This window comes from Hyla sarda, chromosome 8 (genome assembly GCF_029499605.1).
Source record: "Hyla sarda isolate aHylSar1 chromosome 8, aHylSar1.hap1, whole genome shotgun sequence".
NCBI classification, from domain to species: Eukaryota; Metazoa; Chordata; class Amphibia; order Anura; family Hylidae; genus Hyla; species Hyla sarda.
The window spans coordinates 212,215,906-212,238,587 of record NC_079196.1 but is presented as its reverse complement, the minus strand read 5'-3'; the positions used below and the strand labels follow the sequence as shown (position 1 = coordinate 212,238,587).

Genomic DNA, 22,682 nt, shown 5'->3' with positions numbered 1-22,682 from the left:
GGTGAGGTGGAAAATCCGAAAGTCTAAAAATGAAAAAAAAAAACTGTGGTTCTTAAGGGGTTAACCGAATGCGCCACCTTGATTTAACAAGTTCATACCGCACCCTCTTAAATATCACCATTACCTTTCAACTTGCCCATCTGATTATTTTGAGCTTAATGTGACTCCTGATGTAAGGCATATTACCACGTGGTTGGTATAAAAGGCATACATTTGAGGGATATTTCTCAGTCTATCTTTTAAAGGGTAGCTCCCACCATCCTATTTTTTTTTTTTTTTTGCTAGCCCGTTTCTAACCCCCCCCCCCCCCCCCCCCCCCCCCCGCTACGGCACTAGCCCGTTCCCTTATTTACACTGTGGGTTTTTTTTTATGGGAGAAGGGGGGTGATTCAAACTTTTAATAGGGAAGGGGTTAAATGATATTTATTCACTTTTTTTTGCAGTGTTATAGGTCCCATAGGGACCTATAACACTGCACACACTGATCTTTCACATTGATCACTGGTTTCTCATAAGAAACCAGTGATCGATGATTCTGCCGCTTGACTGCTCATGCCTGGATCTCAGGCACTGAGCAGTCATTCGGCGATCGAACAGCGAGGAGGCAGGTAGGGACCCTCTTGCTGTCCTGTAAGCTGTTCGGGATGCCGCGATTTCGCCGCGGCTATCCCGAACAGCCCACTGAGCTAACCGGCATGGTTTCGGTTTCACTTTAGACGCGGCGTTCAACTTTGAACGCCGCGTCTAAAGGGTTAATAGCGCGCGGCACAGCTATCAATGCCGCGCGCTATTAGCCACGGGCGTTATAGATCGGGAGCGGACACATGACATTCCAGTACGTCATGTGTCCTTAAGGGGTTAAAAAACTGCCACTGGGCCAGAAACTGACACTAATAGGTGAAAAAACACACACAAAAAAGCCATGTAGGTATCATCTGGCATTATTTTTGGACAAAACCAGCATATCTGTTTCTAGCCGGAGGCCGGGTTTACACGACATAAAATTTTGAGGCATTTCTTATTTTACATACACATTTTTGGCTATAATCCTGTGACAGACAGCCGGGTCCCGTCGGCAATCTCCTGCTGTCCAAAACACGGCATTTATTGGATTGACAGGGAAAAAGGGATCCCCCCTGTTCACCAACGACGATCCTGTGACACGATTGCGGGGTCTCGTTGGTTGCCATGGAGCAGGAGGCCAGCTGATGGCCTCCTGTCTGCCTAGTAAGGCAGTCTGTGAGGTCCAGCCATAGGGTGGATCGCACAGGCTGTATGTCAGTATATACTGACAGATATACTGTGCTGCAGATACAACCTGTAAAAAGTTAAAAATATGAAAAATATGTTTTTTGATTACATTAACAATTAATACATTAATTAAAAAAGTGTAAAACAATTAAATAAATGCCCCTTTCCCAATAAAACTCTCTCACCCCCCAAAAAAAGTGCCTAAACTTATACATAATAGGTATTCCCACATTCGTAATGACTTGTACAATAAAACGATAATGTTATTTATCCCGCACGGTGAACCCCATAAAAAAAAAAAAAAAAGGGTCAAAAAATCGCTAATTTTGGTCCAAAACGTGGAGTAAAACGATCAGCCAGAATAGTAAAAATGGTACCAACAAAAAGTAAAGCTCATCACCCAAAAAATTAAGCCCTCACACAATGGCGTTGGACAAAAAATAAAAAAGTTATGGCTGTCAGAACATGGCAACACAAAAAAACGAGGGGGGGGGGGGGGAAGTAATAACTTAAAAACCTATATAAATTGTAGGATACACAGAATAAAAAGAAACAAAAATATTTTTTACCATACAGTGAATGCCATAAAAAAAATATATATTAAATCACCAAAAATGTTCACATTTTTCACAACATTTTTTGGTTTTTCACAAAAAATGCTGCATTAATCAACAAAGATTTAACACTAATATAAAGTACAATAAGTAAAGGATATTGAGGTAAAAAAACAGATGGTGTTCGGGGTTAAAACACAACACTCTGAAAATACCAACATTTACATAATCTCCTCCATTGTTTCACTTTCTGAGGGAATGAGTACAATACTTTATCCTCTATTTCTATGAGGCGATTCCTTCATTATAGGCAGCTCCCATAATGCACCACGCTCACCTCATAGATCTCTACTGAGTTCCCGCGCTCGTAGCTCTCCACTCAGTTCCCGCGCTTACTGTACGCAGATGCTTTACGGCAGCGTGGCAGCACGAGCGTCCGGACGGTCGCTTTACGGCGGTGTGGCAGAAATGGCGTCACATTTTAGTGGAGTGCTGCAGCTGACTGACTTGGACGATTACATAGGACCCTCGCAGGTATATTATGCTATGGGAGGGGGCGACCATTACTGAGTCGGTGTATGTGTGTAAGGAGGTGACGCATTGTGACAGGTGGAGGGACACTGTCGTGACATTGACTCAGGATCTCATGGTGACACATGAAACAGGAAAGGGAAGTGTTTCCCAAGCTTTTGGGCTCCAGCTGTTGCAAAACTACAACTCCCATCATGCCCTGACAGCCTTCGGCTGTCAGGGCATGATGGGAATTGTAGTTTTGCCACAGTTTGACAAACACTGAACACATGTTCCCACCCTTGTATACTGCAATGCTCTAGAGTCTGTAAAGAAACTACAACTCCCACCATCCCTACCTGCAGTGGTACCTCAGTGCATGCTTGCAGTTGTAGTTCTCCTGCCTCTACAAGACCACTGATCTAATAAAAATTCTGTTGGTCATCTTTGCTTGCTGTCAGTGAACGGGAACACTATTATTATTATTATTATTATATATATATTTTTTTTTTTATGCCTAGCTACTTTTTATCCAACCAAAACTCGCTGTATGTATCAAAACTGGAATTCCACTTGGCTTTTTAACCCTTTTAAAGGGGTATTCCAGGAAAAAAAATATATAGATCAACTGGCTCCAGAAAGTTAAACAGATTTGTAAATTACTTCTATTAAAAAAAAAAAATCTTAATCCTTCCAATAATTATCAGCTGCTGAAGTCGAGTTGTTCTTTTCTCTCTGGCAACAGTGCCAGAGAGTACATCAGTTCACACTGCGGAATCTCTGCTCTCTGAATTCTGCGAGCGGAGATTCCGCCTGGCAGCCGCTGCCGAGGTTGCTTCGGCGCTAGGGCCGCAATGCACTGAGCCGTCACCATTCACGGCTATGCAGTGCTCGCGGAATCCGTGCAAAGAATGAACATGTTAGTTCTTTGCGCGCAACAAATTCAGCGGCGGAATTGTCCGCCGCAGAAATTCCGCAGTGTGAGCGGGTCTCGCGGAGGCCCATTTACACTAATGTTAAGTTCACACCGCGGCTGGCAACTAGGGATCGACCGATTATCGGTATGGCCGATAATCACAATTTTGGGCATTATCGGTATCTGCAATTACCTTGCCGATAATGCCCCCCCCGCTACACCGCGACCGCCCCCACCCGCTGCACCGCGACCACCCGTCGCACCGCGTCGCACCCCCCACCACACCGCCCCCATTGCCTCCCCCATCCCCGGTTTTATAATTACCTGTTCCCGGAGCCCACGCTGCTACTTGCTCCTGCTGCGTCCTGCTTTACGCTGTGCGCAATGATGAGTGACGTGACGTGCGCACAGTGACAGTTCAGGAGGACGCCACCGGAGCCAGATGTGGAGTGGACCCCGGGAACAGGTAATTATAAAACCGGGGATGGGGGAGGCAATGGGGCCGGTGCGGCGGGTCGGGGGGGGGGGGCGGTCGCGGCGCGGCGGTGGGGGGAGTGGTGATAGGTCTCAGGACCCCCGGACAGGTAGGGGAGAGAAGCGGGTGGCGGCGGCGGCGGTAGCCTATGGCACCGCAAAAGCCACTGCAGTGCATTGATTTAAAGCGCCCGCTTTAAATCAGTGATCTGCAGCGGTGTCGCGGGGGGATAAATAGCCGATAACTTATACCGGAATATCGGTATAAGTTATCGGCTATCGCCCCTAACCTCCACCGATTATCGGTATTGACCCTAAAAAAAACGATATTGGTCGATCCCTACTGGGAACCCCCGCAATATAGCATGCGGCACCCACCTGTTTCTGCTCCGGAAGCGCTGGAGGGTCTGGGTCCCGACCACCGGAACGGAAGTCCGTGATGATAGACATGAATGGAGGGGGCGTGACGTCACATCCCCAGTCCCGGAAACCCGGTGGTTTCCGAAACTGGAGATGCAGCTCCCGCATTAAAATGCGGGTGCTGCAGGGAGATCGGGGGGGGGGGTCCCAGCGGCAGGCCCCCCACGATCAGACATCTTGGATAGGGGATAAAATGTGTTTGCCCGGAATACCCCTTTAAGGTGGAATTCGCCAAGCAGAAACTTTGCCGTGTGAATAGACCCTTAGGTAGTAAGACAGGGCAACATAGAGAACTCTGCGATAAAAGCAATACAGGTCCTCATGGGAGTTGTAGTTTTGCAACAGCTGGAGCAACCCTGGTTGGGAAACACTGGTATATGCAATGGGAATACTGAGCCCTGTTGATAGTGTCCACACATACACAGGTGACCCCACTCCAGGAGGGAACAGAGCTCCTCACTAAAACCTCATGTGTATCATGAAAACTCAATACATATTTATGTTTTGTCAGGACTGCATAAAACCAGTTAAAGTTGAAAAGAAACCTGGAAAAAGAGCGGCCAAGATCCGTATTGAGGATGATGGGAGTTACTTTCAGATCAATCAGGTGAGGATGATGAGAGTAGTTTTTCCTAATTTATAAACCTTTAGGCTATGTTCTCAAACAGCTACTTATCCAACTAAGAAACATCTGAAAGTTTCTGCATTCTTTTTGCATTAGGTCCGTTTTGTTTATGCTATTTCTTTAGACAGTATTTTGAATTTATTTATTTATGTTTGTTTCTTTTGGCTTCAACAAAAGCTAAATTTGACTGTTTGTCTCTGTATGTAAACAGTAGTGATGAGCGAATTTACAGTGTTTCGATTCGTCACTAATTTCGGGGCTCGGCGGTTGCTGACTTTAGCCTGCATAAATTAGTTCATCTTTCAGGTGCTCCGGTGGGCTGGAAAAGATGGATACAGTCCTAGGAGAGAGTCTCCTAAGTCTGTATCCATCTTTTCCAGCCCACTGGAGCACCTGAAAGCTGAACAAATTTATGCAGGATAAAGTCAGCAACCGCCGAGCCCCGAAATTAGTGACGAATCGAATCACTTTAAATTCACTCATCTCTAGAAAACAGCCTAAAAGAAGCCAACGGCTCTTGATTGTATCGCCATAATGATTAAAGGTGTACAACGATTGATCAACTGGTGCCAGAAAGTTAAACACATTTGTAAATTACTTCTATTTAAAAATCTTAATCCTTCTAGTACTTACCAGCTGCTGTATACTACAGAGGAAGTTCCTTTCTTTTTGCATTTCTTTTCTTTTTGCATTTCTTTTCTGTCTGACCGCAGTGCTCTCTGCTGACAAATCCCCATAGCAAACCTCTCCTGCTCTGGACAGTTCCTGACATGGACAGAGCTGTCAGCAGAGAGCACTGGGGTCAGACTGGAAAGAAATACACAACTTCCTATGGAGAATACAGCAGCTGATAAGTACTGGAAGGATTAAAATTTTTAAATAGAAGTAATTTACAAAGCTGTGTAACTCTCTGGCACCAGTTGATTTAAAAAAAAAAAAAAAAAAAAAAAAAAAAAAAATGTGAGAACAGAGAGCTATTTTCCCATTGAATCCAGTTGGGGAAAAATGGGCATTTTTTTGGAACCGTAAAACAGCATAAAAACTTTTTAAGAACATAGGGGGAGATTTATCACAACCTGTGCAGAGGAAAAGTTTAACAGTTGCCCATAGCAACCAATCAGAGGCTCTTTTAAAAATGAAAGAAACGATCTGATTGGTTGCTATGGGCAACTGTTAAACTTTTCCTCTGCACAGGTTGTGGTAAATCTCCCCCATAGCCTTATGGCTACAAGTTAATGGGGTGTTTGTGCTGGGACCCCTCTGGTTCCACAAATATGGCCGCCCGGGTTCTCATACACATGCAGTCGTTGTCTAATAAAGCCTAACTGCAGTTATGATTTAACAAATGTAGTGTAGTCACTATCTCAGGTTGAGCTCATGATGCATTACCAAGTAGACAGACGTATCCTTTTAATGCTTCGATAAGATGGTTGGAAAGAGGTTAATCCTGCCAAAGGGAAAAGTTTGCACAAAGATGCTTCACATCCATTATTTGAACAGATTTTGTATACATTAATACACTGCTCAAAAAATTTAAGGGAACGCTAAGATAACACATCCTAGATCTGAATGAACTAATCGTATGAAATACTTTCGTCTTTACATAGTTGAATGTGACAACAAAATCACACAAAAATTATCAATGGAAATCAAATGTATCAACCCATGGAGGTCTGGATATGGAGTCACACTCAAAATCACAGTGGAAAACCCCACTACAGGCTGATCCAACTTTATGTAATGTCCTTAATACAAGTCACAATGAGGCTCAATAGTGTGTGTGGCCTCCACGTGCCCGTATGACCTCCCTACAACGCCTGGGCATGATCCTGATGAGGTGGAGGATGGTCTCCTGAGGGATGTCCTCCCAGACCTGGACTAAAGCATCCGCCAACTCCTGGACAGTCTGTGGTGGATGGAGCGAGACGTCCCAGATGTGCTCAATCAGATTCAGGTCTGGGGAACGGGCGGGCCAGTCCATAGCATCAATGCCTTCCCCTTGCAGGAACTGCTGACACACTCCAGCCACATGAGGTCTAGCATTGTCTTGTATTAGGAGGAACCCAGGGCCAACCGCACCAGCATATGGTCTCACAAGGGGTCTGAGGATCTCATCTCGGTACCTAATGGCAGTCAGGCTACCTCTGGCAAGCACATGGAGGGCTGTGCAGCCCCCCAAAGAAATTCCACCCCACACCATTACTGACCCACTGCCAAATCAGTCATGCTGGAGGATGTAGCAGGCAGCAGAACGTTCTCCACGGCGTCTCCAGATTCTGTCACATCCGTCACGTGCTCAGTGTGAACCGGCTTTCATCTGTGAAGAGCACAGGGCGCCAATGGCGTATTTGCCAATGTTGGTGTTCTCTGGCAAATGCCAAACGTCCTGCACGGTGTTGGGCTGTAAACACAACCCCCACCTGTGGACATCAGGCCCTCATACCACCCTCATAGAGTCCTGTTTCTGACCATTTGAGTGGACACATGCACATTTGTGGCCTGCTGGAGGTCATTTTGCAGGGCTCTGGCAGTGCTCCTCCTTGCACAAAGGCGGAGGTAGCGGTCCTGCTGCTGGGTTGTTGCCCTCCTACAGCCTCCTCCCCATCTCCTGATGTACTGGCCTCTCTCCTGGTAGCGCCTCCATGCTCTGGACACTACGCTGACAGACACAGCAAACCTTCTTGGCACAGCTCTCATTGATGTGCCATCTTGATGTGCTGCACTACCTGAGCCACTTGTGTGGGTTGTAGACTCCGTCTCATGCTACCACTAGAGGGAAAGCGCCACCAGCATTCAAAAGTGACCAAAACGTCAGCCAGGAAGCATAGGAACTGAGAAGTGGTCTGTGGTCCCACCTGCAGAACCACTCCTTTATTGGGGGTGTCTTGCTAATTGCCTATAATTTCCACCTGTTGTCTGTTCCATGTGAAATTGATTGTCAATCAGTGTTCTTCCTGAGTGGACAGTGGGATTTCACAGAAGTGTCATTGACTTGGAGTTACATTGTGTTGTTTGTGTTCCCTTTATATTTTTGAGCAGTGTTTATTGATTGAGATGTTTGACCTACAGGATGGTGCTACTCAGAAGCTGGAGAGGGCGAAGATCACTCTGGACGACTGTCTGGCCTGCAGTGGATGTGTGACCTCGGCAGAGAGCGTTCTCATCACACAGCAGAGTCACGAGGAGCTCTACAAGATACTGGAACAAAACAAGGTAACGATTAGTAAAGCTTTACAGCCAGAGGTCAAGTCCTGAGGGAAAAAAAGTGTGGGAACTCGCCCAAGATTCCCTCTCAAGGGCTGGTTCTGCCTGACTCCTGCTAATGGGAACCGTGTTCCTGCTTTGGGCTTTGGAAAAAGGGCAGGAACTCCATTCCCATCCCATTCCAGACACTGTGCAGTTATCTTTGTGCAATCTCACTCCAGCCAAGCTTTGAAACTTGCTTACATCTAAGCTATTTATGAAAAACTTGGGCACCAATTAAAAAATAGCAAAAAAAAAAAACTTTATTATACACACAGATAAGACAAAATTCTATGGGGGGAATTTATCAAAACCTGGGAAGAGGGGTGCAATTGCCCATAGTAACCAATCAGGTCGCTTCTCTTATCTTTAAAGGGGTACTCCGGCCCTAAGACGTCTTATACCCTATCCAAAGGATAGGGGATATGATGTCTGACCACTGGGGTCCCGCCACTGCAGACCCCTGCAATCTTGCATTCAGCAATCACATCTTTGAGCTGCACGCCGCGCTGCCAGCTCACAAACTGCCGGGTGCCGACCACTGGGCCGGAGTATCGTGACGTCACGACTCCGCACCCGTGTGACGTCACCCCCTGCCCCCGCTATGCAAGCCTATGGGAGGGGGCGTGATGGCCGTCACGCCTCCTCCCATAGACTTACATAGCGGGGGCAGGGGGTGACGTCACACGGGGGCGGAGTCGTGACGTCACGATACTCCAGCGCCAGCAGCAGGACCCACACGGTCAGACATCTTGGGTCCGGAGAACCACTTTAAAAAGGCCTCTGAAAAATTACAGGGGTACTCCACCCCTAGACATCTAAGATGTCAGATCGCCGGGGTCCCGCTGCTGGGGACCCCGTTGATTGCTGCTGCAGCACCCCGCCATCATTATTTCGCAGAGCGAGATCGCTCTGCACGTAATGACAGGCAATACAGGGGCCTGAGCATTGTTACGTCACGGCTCCGCCCCTCGTTATGTCACGGTCCGCCCCCGTCAATACAAGTCTATGGGATGGGGCATGGCGGTCGTCACGCCCCCTGCCATAGACTTGCATTAAGGGGACGGGCCGTGATGTCATGAGGGGCGGAGCCATGACTTCACGCTGCTCCGGCCCCTGTATCGCCCCTCATTACGCACAGAGCAAACTCTCTCTGTGCAGTAATGATGGCAGGGTGCCACAGTGGCAATCAACGGGGTCCCCAGCAGCGGGACCGTGGCGATCTAACATCTTATCCCCTATCCTTTGGATAGGGGATAAGATGCCAGGGGCGGAGTACCCCTTTAAAGAAGCGATCTGATTGGTTGCTATGGACAACCGCACCACTCTTTTTCTTGTCAGTTCCCCATTTAAATTATTAAAGGAACCTATCATCACTATCATGCTTCCCAAACCATGGGAAAGGGGTTAAATCACATTTATTAACACTTTATTTTCCCCCTTTTTTTTTGCAATGTTATAGCCCCCATAGGGGACTATAACATTGCACACACTGATTTCCTACACTGATCACTACCATGCAATAGCATAGCATTGATCAGTGTTATCGCTGCTCTTGCCTGGATCTCGGGCACGGAGCAGCCATTTGGCGATCGGATACGCAGGAGGCAGGTAAGGATCTTCCTCGTGTTAGTACAGCTGATCGGGATGCCGCAGTTTCACCACGGTGGTCCTGATGAGCCTGACTGAGCTGGCGGGAAGGTTTCACTTTCACTTCAGATGAGGCGATCAACTTTGATCGGCACGTCCAAATGGTTAATACGGGCATCACCGCGATCGGTGATGTCCGGTATTAGCCGCGGGTCCCGGTCGTTGATGGGCGCCTAGACCAACCCGATATGATCCGGGGTAACCCTGTGTCATATGGCGGGAGCCAGCGCAGGACGTAAATATACATCCTGCGTTAAAGGATTAAATTAAGGTACAGTAAATAGCAAGCCTGCTCCAGCCTATAACCCCCCCCACCTGGCGGTCAGCTGTTGGGTAGATCAGCATTGCCCACTTCACAATGAAGGGGGCCGAAAGCCATTCGCCATTACGACATTCTGCATCTTTCTCAGGTTGAGGATCCTTTGCAGCACAGACTGGTGGTGGTGTCAATCTCTCCGCAGTCACGAGCCTCCCTGGCCTCAAAATTTAACCTCAGTATCCAGGAAACGGCGCAGAAATTGACTGGATTCTTCAAACAGTTGGGTAAGAAGCCAGAGAAGTCCTGACGAGTTTCAGTTTGTATACTGTAACCAAACAATGTGCCTCCAGCTGTTGCATAACCACAACTCCCAGGATGCCTGGACATGGGCATGATGAGAGTTGTAGTTTTGCAACAGCTGGAGGTACACTGTTTGGGAAACACTGATGTAACTTGTAAATGTGACAAACAATATGGCCGCCATTACAGCAGCGATTGTTATTCGGCTTTCCTAGACAAGCGTCTTCTTTACTCCTTAGGGGTCCACTATGTTTTCGATACTAGTTTCTCCAGGAACTTCAGCCTTTTGGAGAGTCGGCGAGAGTTTGTGCAACGCTACAAGAGACAACAGGGGGAGAAGGCTGCCCTTCCCATGCTGGCCTCGGCCTGCCCAGGTATAAATATCGAATATATATATATATAATATAGTGTATTATTTACACCTGTAGGATGCTCAGTAATCTCCGAAAGATACACAAAAGAAATACTCACCATAATCTTTTGCAGGAGATTAGGGGTCTTGGCTTTTTGTCCTTTCTCTGCAGTGAGAACCCCGGAACATGGTTTTCAGACCCCTCATCAGTGTTACACTATTGTGGAGAGATTTATCAAAACCTGTGTAGAGGAAGAGTGGTGCAGTTGCCCATAACAACCAATCAGATTGCTGCTTTCCTTTTTTACAGGCCTCTTTAAAAATGAAAGTAGCAATAATATTGGTTGCTATGGGCAACTGCACCACTCTTTCTCTGCACAGGTTTTGATAAAGAAGAAAAGACCCCCATTACACTGGAGTGCACTTACTATATACCCGTTGCTGCAGCCTATTGCCAAAAATTGTGTGTAGATTTTCTAATGCAAATACTCTTGTACATACACTGAGCACCACGTTTATTATGTGCTTTAGACACTTTTATTTATTTATTTATTTCATTTTTTGGCTTCCCTCGAAAGGGGCTTATTATAAAACAAGATATACTACCAATAGGTGGTGTCTACATATGCTCCAGAAACAGCCTGAGCCCCAGTATTACACAACAGAAGTAAACCTGCCCCAATATTCCGCTTGTCTCAGAGGAGCGGTCACTGATGTCTCCTTCTTCCAGGTTGGATTTGTTATGCTGAGAAAACTCATGGCTCCTTTATTATCCCGTACATCAGCGTCATCAAGTCTCCACAGCAAGTGATGGGATCGCTGGTGAAGAACTACTTTGCCAAGGAAAAGGTGAACTCTATCTATCTCATATCTATTTCTCTATCTCATATCTATTTCTCTATCTCATATCTATTTCTCTATCTCATATCTATTTCTCTATCTCATATCTCATATCTATTTCTCTATCTCATATCTCATATCTATTTCTCTATCTCATATCTATTTCTCTATCTCATATCTATTTCTCTATCTCATATCTATTTCTCTATCTCATATCTATTTCTCTATCTCATATCTATCTATCTCATATCTCATATCTATCTATCTATCTCATATCTATCTATCTCATATCTCCTATAGCCAGAAAAATAATCCCACTGAAGGGGACTGCGATCTTGTTTTAATTTTATAATTTTGTATTATGACAAAAAAACAGAAAACTACACATGAATAATATAAACAAGAGGAAGAGGAAGAAAACAAGGACCATAGGTCCCACTTACACTGCCCGGGACAGACAACAACACAACAGCATCCTTCCCCAAAAAATAAGGGAAAGGCCTTAATCCAGTGGTCCCCAACCTGCAGACCTCCAGATTTTGCAAAACTACAACTCCCAGCATGCACGGACAGCCAACGGCTGTCCGGGCATGCTGGGAGTTGTAGTTTTGCAACATCCAGTGGTCCGGTCCGCAGGTTGTAGACCACTGCTCTAGTCACTCAAGCAAGGTTCCCTTCTGAATGAGCAGCAGTGAGCGACACACAGACATCCAACACTATAGATGTTAACATTGGCAAAAAGCGAACCAAGTGTTAACCTGCAGCTGTACTCAAAACAAAGCAAAAGCAGAAAATTGATATCAAAAATAAAAAAAAGTTGTAATTTATTTGGCCCAGAATGTATTTGCTTTCAGGGATCTGGCATCCTCTATCAGTATATCTATTATATTATCACTATAAATGTCACATGCTCATAGGATGTACTGACCAATTATTCCTACACAGAACCTAAAACCCAACCAGATCTACCATGTCTCTGTGATGCCGTGTTATGATAAGAAGCTGGAGGCCTCCCGGCCCGACTTCTACAATCAGGAATACGAGACCCGGGATGTGGATTGTGTCATCACTACTGGTGAGCGCTGTGGGCGGAGCCTCCGCTCCTCGTCTGGTCACTGTGCGGAGGTTTATGGAGATCAGTAATAATAGGATGATGTCTATTACAGGGGAAGTGTTGCGGATGCTGGAGCAGGAGGGAATATCTCTGTCTGATGTGAATCCCTCTCCTCTTGACATGCAGTGAGTATTTATTATCTTTATAGTTATTTCTAAGAAACATCCTCTTTATCACTAAACTGCATTCTGATTAAAGGGGTACTCTGGTGTAAATCTTGAATTTCCTCCTGCCGTTCCCCCGGTGTCATCGGGATCACTGTCCCAGTCTCTGCTGTGATCGTCTTCCTGCTTCTGGGGCCTGACACGTAACCCTGCAGCTAATAATTATTCCTCACCTCCTTAAAGGGGTACTCCGCTGCTCAGCGTTTGGAACAAACTGTTACGAAGGCTGGAGTCGTGCTGGGAGCTTGTTACATCATAGCCCCGCCCCCTCAATGCAAGTCTATGGGAGTAGGCGTGACGGATGGGGGATTTTAACTCTGACTTGCAGAATAGTGAGTACAGCTCTGGAGTATAATACAGGATATAACTCAGGATCAGTACAGGATAAGTAATGTAATGTATGTACATAGTGACCTCACCAGCAGAATAGTGAGTACAGCTCTGGGGTATAATACAGGATATAACTCAGGATCAGTACAGGATAAGTAATGTAATGTATGTACACAGTGACCTCACCAGCAGAATAGTGAGTACAGCTCTGGGGTATAATACAGGATATAACTCAGGATCAGTACAGGATAAGTAATGTAATGTATGTACACAGTGAGCTCACCAGCAGAATAGTGAGTACAGCTCTGGAGTATTATACAGGATATAACTCAGGATCAGTACAGGATAAGTAATGTAATGTATGTACACAGTGACCTCACCAGCAGAATAGTGAGTACAGGTCTGGAGTATGATACAGGATATAACTCAGGATCAGTACAGGATAAGTAATGTATTTACAAAGTGAATTATCTGTTACTGTAGATTCTATAGGTGACCCTCGAGTCTTAGGAAACCTCCCCTGGACTATGTGTTTTGATATATAGACATAGTTGGTTTTAGTTGGGATTTGCCGTTTTTATAGATATTGAGGGTTATGTGTTTGCAGGTTCTCAAGTGCTGTGGATAATGAACCATTGGGGCATGACGGTGGAGGATCTGGCGGATACCTAGAACATATATTCAAATACGCAGCACAGGAACTCTTTGGCCTTCATGTGGATGAGATAAAATACAAGCCTCTAAAGTAAGAGCCCCTCCATTATTTATTCTACAAGCTGATGGTCTGTGCATGTTGTTGTTGGTGGGGCTGGTAGTGATGGCCGCCCCTCATGTAGCTGAATACACTCCTCCATAGACGTCCTTTACCCTGTGCAGGAACAAAGACTTCCAAGAGGTGACGCTGGAGAAGGACGGGGAGGTGCTGCTGCAGTTTGCGCTGGCGTACGGCTTCAGGAACATTCAGAATCTGGTGCAGAAGCTGAAAAGGGGTCGTTGTGCCTATCACTATGTGGAGGTGATGGCCTGTCCGTCAGGTAAGTTATCTACAAGGGTACCAAATCGAGAGCAAACTATATATTCATCTCAAGTAGTAGGCGGTAAATCTTCATGTGACATTTCAAACAATTTCATCGGTGGTAGTCCGGGTGCTGAGACCTACACCGAAGGAAGGTGCAGAAGCAACCGGCTAAGCTCTGTGCCCGTCATTGCTGCACAGCTTTCCCTGTAAAATCACTTTTAAATATAGGTATCCTTTAAAGGGGTGCTCTGCTGCTCAGCGTTTGGAACAAAATGTTTCATATGCCTAGAGCCGGCGTCAGGAGCTCGTGATGTCATAGCCCCGCCCCTCATAATGCCATGCCCTGCCCCCTCAATGCAGGTCTATGGGAGGGGGCGTGACGGATGTCACGCCCCCTCCCATAGAGTTGCATTGAGGGGGCGGGGCTATGACATCATGAGTGAGGGGTGGGGCTATGACATCACGAGCTGCCGGCTCATAGCTTTCAGAAGATTTTGTTCCACACACTGAGCAGCGGAGCACCCCTTTAAAGGGGTACTCCGGTGGCAAACTTTTTTTTTTTTTTTTTTTATCAACTGGTGCCAAAAAGTTAAACAGATTTGTAAATGACTCCTATAAAAAAAATCTTAATCCTTCCAGTACTTATTAGCTGCTGAATACTACAGAGGAAATTATTTTATTTTTGGAACACAGACCTCTCTGCTGACATTAAAGCACAGTGCTCTCTGCTGACACCTCTGTCCATTTTAGGAACTGTTCAGAGTAGGAAAAAATCCCCATAGAAAACATACGCTGCTCTGGACAGTTCTTAAAATGGACAGAGATGTCAGCAGAGAGCACTGTGGTCATGATATATGAAAAAACACAAAAAAAGAGGTGCGCTCCTAGTGTAGACAATCGTGGTAGCGTGCTTCAATTTGCGCAAAATTAGGAGGCTTACCGGAACGTGTTGTGATAAGAGCACAACACCTCAGTGGGCATCAAAACTCGCAGGATGAAAATGGAGGTCAGCAGCCCTGGTTTCCTTTCCCAGGTTCCTCTCGGTAACTGGATGGGTAGCAGAAAGTAATGGATATGATCCAGGAAAACAGGAATTACCATGTGGAGCTTCTCCTCCTAGGACAGATGTAGTCACTAGTCCATGTGTAGATGAAGAAGTTCTTTATTATGCAACTTCACGTTTCCTTGATGATGTCAGCAGAGAGCTCTGTGTTCCAAAAATAAAAGGATTTCCTCTGTAGTATTCAGCAGCTAATAAGTACTGGAAGGTTTAAGATTTTTTAATAGAAGTAATTTACAAATCTGTTTAACTTTCTGGCACCAGTTGATTAAAAAAAAAAGTTTGCCACCGGAGTACCCCTTTAAAATGTATTCACATTCTTGTAACTAGCAGCGGGTTTTCCGCTGTGGGAAACCTGCAGCGAGTTATACTGCCATTGATTTTTAACCATTCCGTCGCCACTATTGCAGATTGTCTGCGGACCTATTGCAGAACACTTTGGGTTTGAGCTAGGGCTGGGCGGAATGGCCAAATATGTGTAGCACGGTATATATTTTTTTTGACTTACGGCGGTTCCACGGTATATAATGGTATTTTCACCCCCCCCCCTTATGTAAGAAGCTCTGGCCGGCTTCTTACATGACAGTGGGCTCAGCCTATCACTGGCAGGGGCGGGACATCGCTCCGGCCGGTGATAGGCTGACGGCTGTCCAGCGTTCCAGTCCCCAGCGTGTGGCCCCGACAGTAGGTGAGTTTAAAGTTTATTTTCTTTATCTTTTGCAGCCCGGGCATAGGGATACAGCGGACAGCAGTGGTCTCCAACCTGCGGACCTCCAGCTGTTGCAAAACTACAACTCCCAGCATGCCCGGACAGCCGTTGGCTGTCCGGGCATGCTGGGAGTTGTAGTTTTGCAACAACTGGTGGTTCGCAGGTTGGAGACCACTGGCGAACAGTGAGTTCCAGCTGGGGACAGCTCTGCGCTGGGCTGATAATACATTCCCGAGGGGGAGGGGCCCAACCAGTATTGCGGTATGGGGGAAAATTCATATTGTTCAGCCCAAAAAATTCTGTATTCAATATGAACCGGTATACCGCCCAGCCCTAGTTTGAGCTTTTTTCTGGCTCTTTTTTATTTTTTTTACTTTGACGTGGCTAGTAGAGATGAGCGAACTTACAGTAAATTCGATTCGTCACAAACTTCTCGGCTCGGCAGTTGATGACTTATCCTGCGTAAATTAGTTCAGCCTTCAGGTGCTCCGGTGGGCTGGAAAAGGTGGATACAGTCCTAGGAAAGAGTCTCCTAGGACTGTATCCACCTTTTCCAGCCCACCGGAGCACCTGAAAGCTGAACTAATTTATGCAGGAAAAGTCATCAACTGCCGAGCCGAGAAGTTCGTGACGAATCGAATTTACTGTAAGTTCGCTCATCTCTAGTGGCTAGTACGGAGTTCTAGTTGCTATCTCAATGTGTGGAGTGGGTTCCAGCTGCCGTGTCATTTTAGCATGAACATGTTTTGGCTGCTTCCTCACCTTATGGCATAGTTAGATTCAAGCTAATTTCTTACTATCTGACATGGTTGAATTCAAACTTCTTCCTCATTTTATGGCATGCATGGGTTTTAGCTTCTACCTCACTTGTATAACCTATCGCCAGGCTTGGAGAGATGCCATAAAACATAATTTTTAATGAGATACTAGTTAAAAGTACCATGCAGAAAGTGTGTCTGTGAAAAGCCTATAGGCAAGAGAAAGAGAAAAAATAACTCTCAACCAATGTAACCGGTTATACTGGACTAACTGAATCAAGTGAATAGTATACATAGAGATCAAATTGCTGTATACTCCAAAAAGACTCCCGACATGTTTCTGCCAGGATAAACCAGCATCCTCAGGGGAAGCTTAGCATTAATATAGCACAAGAACATTTCTCTATCTATATATCTCTCTCTGTCTAATATATATATCTATATCTATCTATCTAGCTCTCTCTAGCGCTCTCTCTCTAGCGCTCTCTCTCTAGCGCTCTCTCTCTAGCGCTCTCTCTCTAGCGCTCTCTCTCTAGCGCTCTCTCTCTAGCGCTCTCTCTCTAGCGCTCTCTCTCTAGCGCTCTCTCTCTAGCGCTCTCTCTCTAGCGCTCTCTCTCTAGCGCTCTCTCTCTAGCGCTCTCTCTCTAGCGCTCTCTCTCTAGCGCTCTCTCTCTAGCGCTCTCTCTCTCTAGCGCTCTCTCTCTCTAGCGCTCTCTCTCTCTAGCGCTCTCTCTCTCTAGCGCTCTCTCTCTAGCGCTCTCTCTCTAGCGCTCTCTCTCTCTAGCGCGCTCTCTCTCTCTAGCGCGCTCTCTCTCTCTAGCGCTCTCTCTCTCTAGCGCTCTCTCTCTCTCTAACGCGCTCTCTCTCTCTCTAGCGCGCTCTCTCTCTCTCTAGCGCGCTCTCTCTCTCTCTAGCGCGCTCTCTCTCTCTCTAGCGCGCTCTCTCTCTCTAGCGCGCTCTCTCTCTCTAGCGCGCTCTCTCTCTCTAGCGCGCTCTCTCTCTCTAGCGCGCTCTCTCTCTCTAGCGCGCTCTCTCTCTCTAGCGCGCTCTCTCTCTCTAGCGCGCTCTCTCTCTCTAGCGCGCTCTCTCTCTCTCTCTAGCGCGCTCTCTCTCTCTCTCTAGCGCGCTCTCTCTCTCTCTAGCGCGCTCTCTCTCTCTCTAGCGCGCTCTCTCTCTCTCTAGCGCGCTCTCTCTCTCTCTAGCGCGCTCTCTCTCTCTCTAGCGCGCTCTCTCTCTCTCTAGCGCGCTCTCTCTCTCTCTAGCGCTCTCTCTCTCTCTAGCGCTCTCTCTCTCTCTAGCGCTCTCTCTCTCTCTAGCGCTCTCTCTCTCTCTAGCGCTCTCTCTCTCTCTAGCGCTCTCTCTCTCTCTAGCGCTCTCTCTCTCTCTAGCGCTCTCTCTCTCTCTAGCGCTCTCTCTCTCTCTAGCGCTCTCTCTCTCTCTAGCGCTCTCTCTCTCTAGCGCTCTCTCTCTCTAGCGCTCTCTCTCTCTCTAGCGCTCTCTCTCTCTCTAGCGCTCTCTCTCTCTCTAGCGCTCTCTCTCTCTCTAGCGCTCTCTCTCTCTCTAGCGCTCTCGCTCTCTCTAGCGCTCTCGCTCTCTCTAGCGCTCTCGCTCTCTCTAGCGCTCTCGCTCTCTCTAGCGCTCTCGCTCTCTCTAGCGCTCTCCGCTCTCTCTCTAGCGCTCTCGCTCTCTCTCTAGCTCTCTAGCTCTCTCTCTAGCTCGCTCTCTAGCTCGCTCTCTAGCTCGCTCTCTAGCTCTCTCTCTAGCTCGCTCTCTAGCTCTCTCTCTAGCTCGCTCTCTAGCTCTCTCTCTAGCTCGCTCTCTAGCTCTCTCTCTCTAGCTCTCTCTCTAGCTCTCTCTCTCTCTCTAGCTCGCTCTCTCTCTCTCTCTAGCTCTAGCTCTCTCTCTCTCTCTCTCTCTCTAGCTCTCTCTCGCTCTCTCTAGCTCTCTCTCTCTAGCTCTCTCTCTCTAGCTCTCTCTCTCTAGCTCTCTCTCTCTAGCTCTCTCTCTCTAGCTCTCTAGCTCTCGCTCTCTCTCGCTCTCTAGCTCGCTCTCTCTCGCTCTCTAGCTCGCTCGCTCTCTCTCGCTCTCTAGCTCTAGCTCTCTCTCTCTCTCTCTCTCTCTAGCTCGCTCTCTCTCTCTCTCTCTCTAGCTCGCTCTCTCTCTCTCTCTCTAGCTCTCTCTCTCTCTCTCTCTAGCTCTCTCTCTCTCTCTCTCTCTCTAGCTCTCTCTCTCTCTCTCTCTCTCTAGCTCTCTCTAGCTCTCTCTCTCTCTCTCTCTCTCTCTCTCTCTAGCTCTCTCTCTCTCTCTCTCTCTCTCTAGCTCTCTCTCTCTCTCTCTCTAGCTCTCTCTCTCTCTCTCTCTAGCTCTCTCTCTCTCTCTCTCTCTCTAGCTCTCTCTCTCTCTCTCTCTCTCTCTAGCTCTCTCTCTCTCTCTCTCTCTCTAGCTCTCTCTCTCTCTCTCTCTCTCTCTAGCTCTCTCTCTCTCTCTCTCTCTCTAGCTCTCTCTCTAGCTCTCTCTCTCTCTCTCTAGCTCTCTCTCTCTCTAGCTCTCTCTCTAGCTCTCTCTCTCTCTCTCTAGCTCTCTCTCTCTCTCTCTAGCTCTCTCTCTCTCTCTATAGCTCTCTCTTTCTTTCTTTTTCGTTTGTGTGTGTGTGTGTGTGTGTGTATGTATGTATGTATGTATGTGTATAGTATATATATATATATATATATATATATATATGTGTGTGTGTATATATATAATGTATATATAATCACACATACTCACAAGTTTACTACATAGAAGCACCCTTCATTAAACTTGTAAGTACTTTTTATTACTAAGTGCTCATTTGTCCTCTTCATTGGGGAAGGTACTTAAGTACCAAGGCATTTTTTTTGGGTTCTGTTTGGGCCGTCTCACACTCCCGCCGTTGTTCTAAAGATTTTTTTACCGCTGCCTTTGGGCGCACCGGACAAATCGTGGAAGCCGCCACCCCCTCCATTCTAAGGATCTCATGCTGCCCAGCGAGTCTACATGCTCTCAGCACAACACCATCTGGTAAGCGGGTTGCTATCTTAAGGGATCTTTACTTATCTAAAATTAGCCTTATTGCACTAGGAGCGCCCGGTTTTTCCATTTACAGGCATCCAAATGACCTAGATGAAAAGAAAGATATCCACATAACATGCCACATCCATCTCCTCGAAGATGAACGCCTAGATCAATGTTGTTTGTTTTTACCGATACTCACGGCCGTCAGTTCATCCTGTATGATACCTGGGAGACAAACAACATAACCCCAGTCACCACTGTGCAAATATATGACCTATGGCAGTGGTCTCCAACCTGCGGACCTCCAGATGTTGCAAAACTACAACTCCCAGCATGCCCGGACAGCCAACGGCTGTCCGGGCATGCTGGGAGTTGTAGTTTTGCAACATCTGGAGGTCCGCAGGTTGGAGACCACTGACCTATGGCATAGAAACTACCTCACTTTGTCGAACAGCTAAGTTCTGCATGGTACCTGACTGGGTCCTGGATGATACCTCACAATAGGGCATGATCCAGTATATGCACTGTGGGCAGAACTCTACACTATCAGATGATATTTAATAGGTTATTTCTCTTCCAGGCTGTCTGAATGGAGGAGGCCAGATCCGAGCAGAAGGAGAGGCCGGCAAGGACTTAGTACAGAGGGTTGAGCAGCTGTACATGTCCGTAAGGACGGAGTCACCGGAGCACAATGACCGAGTGAAGGAGCTGTACGAGCAGTGGCTGGGGGGACGGGACGGCCCCGGGGTGCAGGAGGCCCTACACACACAGTACCATGCGGTGGAGAAGATCAATTCTGGACTTACTATAAAATGGTGATTCACAGACTCCTAGCCCAACATTTCTATGCTAAAAATCAGAAAAATATTACAATGTATGTTTTGTCCCTGACAGGACTGGACTGACCTAGCGAAAGGTCGTGATTTTCGATACAAATATAAGAACATTACCTTAAACTTCCAGAATTTAAAAGGGGTGCCAGAAAGTTAAACAGATTTGTAAATTACTTCTATTTAAAAAAAAAAAAATCTTAATCCTTCCAGTACTTATCAGATGCTGTTAGCTCCACAGGAAGTTCTTTTCTTTTTTAATTTCCTTTCAGTCTGACCACAGTGCTCTCTGCTGACACCTCTGGACAGTCCCTCACATGGACAGAGGTGTCAGCAGGGAGCACTGTTGTTAGGCAGAAAGGAACTTAAAAAAAGAAAAGAACTTCTTCTGGAGCATACAGCAGCTGAAAAGTACTGGAAGGATTGAGATTTTTAAATAGAAGTAATTTACAAATCTGTTTAACTTTCTGGCACCTTTTAAGGGGCAATAGATGTGATACTGGCAGCATTGTTAACTCTTTATCAGAAAAATCCTAATAATTCAGAATATTTTCTAATGGACTTTGGAACAGTGAAGAAATCTATACCTATAAGGTACTGGAATACAGGGCCCTAGTCTTTAGTGCTGGCCCCTAAGGGGATTTTTACAAAATAAATATATATATAAATTTTTTTTTTTATATGTGTTTCCCAACAAGTGTACCTCCAGCTGTTGCAAAACTACAACTCCCAGCATGCCCAGACAGCCGTTGGCTGTCTGGGCATGCTGTGAGTTGTAGTTTTGCAACAGCTGGAGGCACACTTGTTGGGGAAACACTGCTCTATAGGACTGACAACCATAACTGAGCACTGAAGGCTGTCCGGGCATGCTGGGAGTTGAAGTATTGCAACAGCTGGAGGCACACTGGTGTGGAAACACTGATATATGATAGAAAACAAAAACATACATTTTATTATGTAGTTTAGGTGTGTGTGTGTGTATATATGTATGTGTGTGTATATATGTATGTATGTTGTATATATATATATATATATATATATATATATATATATATATATATATATAATATTGTATATGTTGAGGGATCCGTGCAATGTAAAGTATAGGACAGTGGTCTACAACCTGCGGACCTCCAGATGTTGCAAAACTAACGGCTGTCCGGGCATGCTGGGTGTTGTAGTTTTGCAACATCTGGAGGTCCGCAGGTTGTAGACCACTGTTAGAGGAAGTTGTACTCACCTGTGCCCGCCGCTCCGGACCGTCACCGCTGCCCGGGATGTCGCCATCCATCGCTGTCGCCACGTCCCCGAGGTGTCCCCAACGCTCCGGTAAGGCCTCTGCTTCCCCGGCATCCGCGCTCTCCGCCGCCGCCATCACATCGCTGCTACGAACGCCGCTCCTATTGGATGACGGGACGGCGTACGTAGTGACGTGATGACGTCGATGGAGAGCGCCGACGATCCAGGGGATCCCGAAGAGGAAAGGTAAGAGACATCACCGGAGCTCATGGGGCACTGTAAACGGCTATCCGGTGGGAGCTGAAGCAGTCTGCGCTGCCGGATAGCCATTTATGCGATGGCCCCGACATAATAAAGCATCGTATGTTGATGCTGCCTCTGAGAGGCCATCGTGTGTTGAAATTATCGTATGTCGGGGCCATCGTAGGTCGGGGGGGTCACTGTATATTTGTGTGTGTATGTATATGTGTGTGTATGTAACGTGCAGAGGATGAGTGGTGCAGTTGCCCATAGCAACCAATCAGATCGCTTCTTTCATTTTCCACAGGCCTCTAAAGAGGCCTGTGGAAAATGAAAGAAGCAATCTGATTGGTTGCTATGGGCAACTGCACCACTCTTCCTCTGCACAGGTTTTGATAAATCTCCCCCATACATGTGTATGTATTTAATCAGACCGATCTTACAGCAATATGTCTGTACATGTTGAAAAAAATATATATATATATCATTTCTGAAAGATAAAATTTTGCACTATTGTAATAGCTGTTCTAGTCCTGAAAGCGGCTCATATATAGTGATAAGAATATAGTGACTTACTCTGGCTCAGGTACTTATAGAAATTCATCTGCATCTACAGGCCACATATAAACTGCTGTAACAACAGTGACACTAGCAGGTGGAAGTTGGTACTGCACGCAAATAAAGCTATGCGAAAAAGGGGTTGTATTAGGTTAGAAAAACATGGCTGCTTAGACTTCGTAGACTGTATATAAGGGTATTGCAGATCATTGCTATTAAAGGGGTAATCCTGGTA

At 46.4% G+C, this 22,682-nt stretch overlaps 1 protein-coding gene across 1 annotated transcript; it reads left to right on the top strand.

Moving 5' to 3' along the window:
• Window positions 1-2,235: 2,235 nt before the first annotated feature.
• CIAO3 (cytosolic iron-sulfur assembly component 3) lies at window positions 2,236-20,641 on the top strand. The gene is made up of 11 exons (XM_056536171.1): window positions 2,236-2,339; window positions 4,637-4,732; window positions 7,820-7,963; window positions 10,054-10,186; window positions 10,442-10,576; window positions 11,285-11,403; window positions 12,340-12,469; window positions 12,561-12,633; window positions 13,610-13,747; window positions 13,879-14,036; window positions 20,161-20,641. The coding sequence occupies exons 1-11, from the start codon at window positions 2,274-2,276 to the stop codon at window positions 20,397-20,399; spliced, it is 1,431 nt and encodes a 476-aa protein (XP_056392146.1). The 5' UTR covers window positions 2,236-2,273; the 3' UTR covers window positions 20,400-20,641.
• The last annotated feature ends 2,041 nt before the right edge of the window (window positions 20,642-22,682 follow it).

Excerpts from the sequence above, each read along its gene's own strand:
- CIAO3 (XM_056536171.1), top strand. The coding sequence starts at position 2,274 with ATGGCGTCACATTTTAGTGGAGTGCTGCAGCTGACTGACTTGGACGAT. Across the intron at positions 4,733-7,819 it reads GTTACTTTCAGATCAATCAG|GATGGTGCTACTCAGAAGCT; the intron begins GTGAGGATGATG and ends TTTGACCTACAG. Across the intron at positions 14,037-20,160 it reads GGTGATGGCCTGTCCGTCAG|GCTGTCTGAATGGAGGAGGC; the intron begins GTAAGTTATCTA and ends TTTCTCTTCCAG.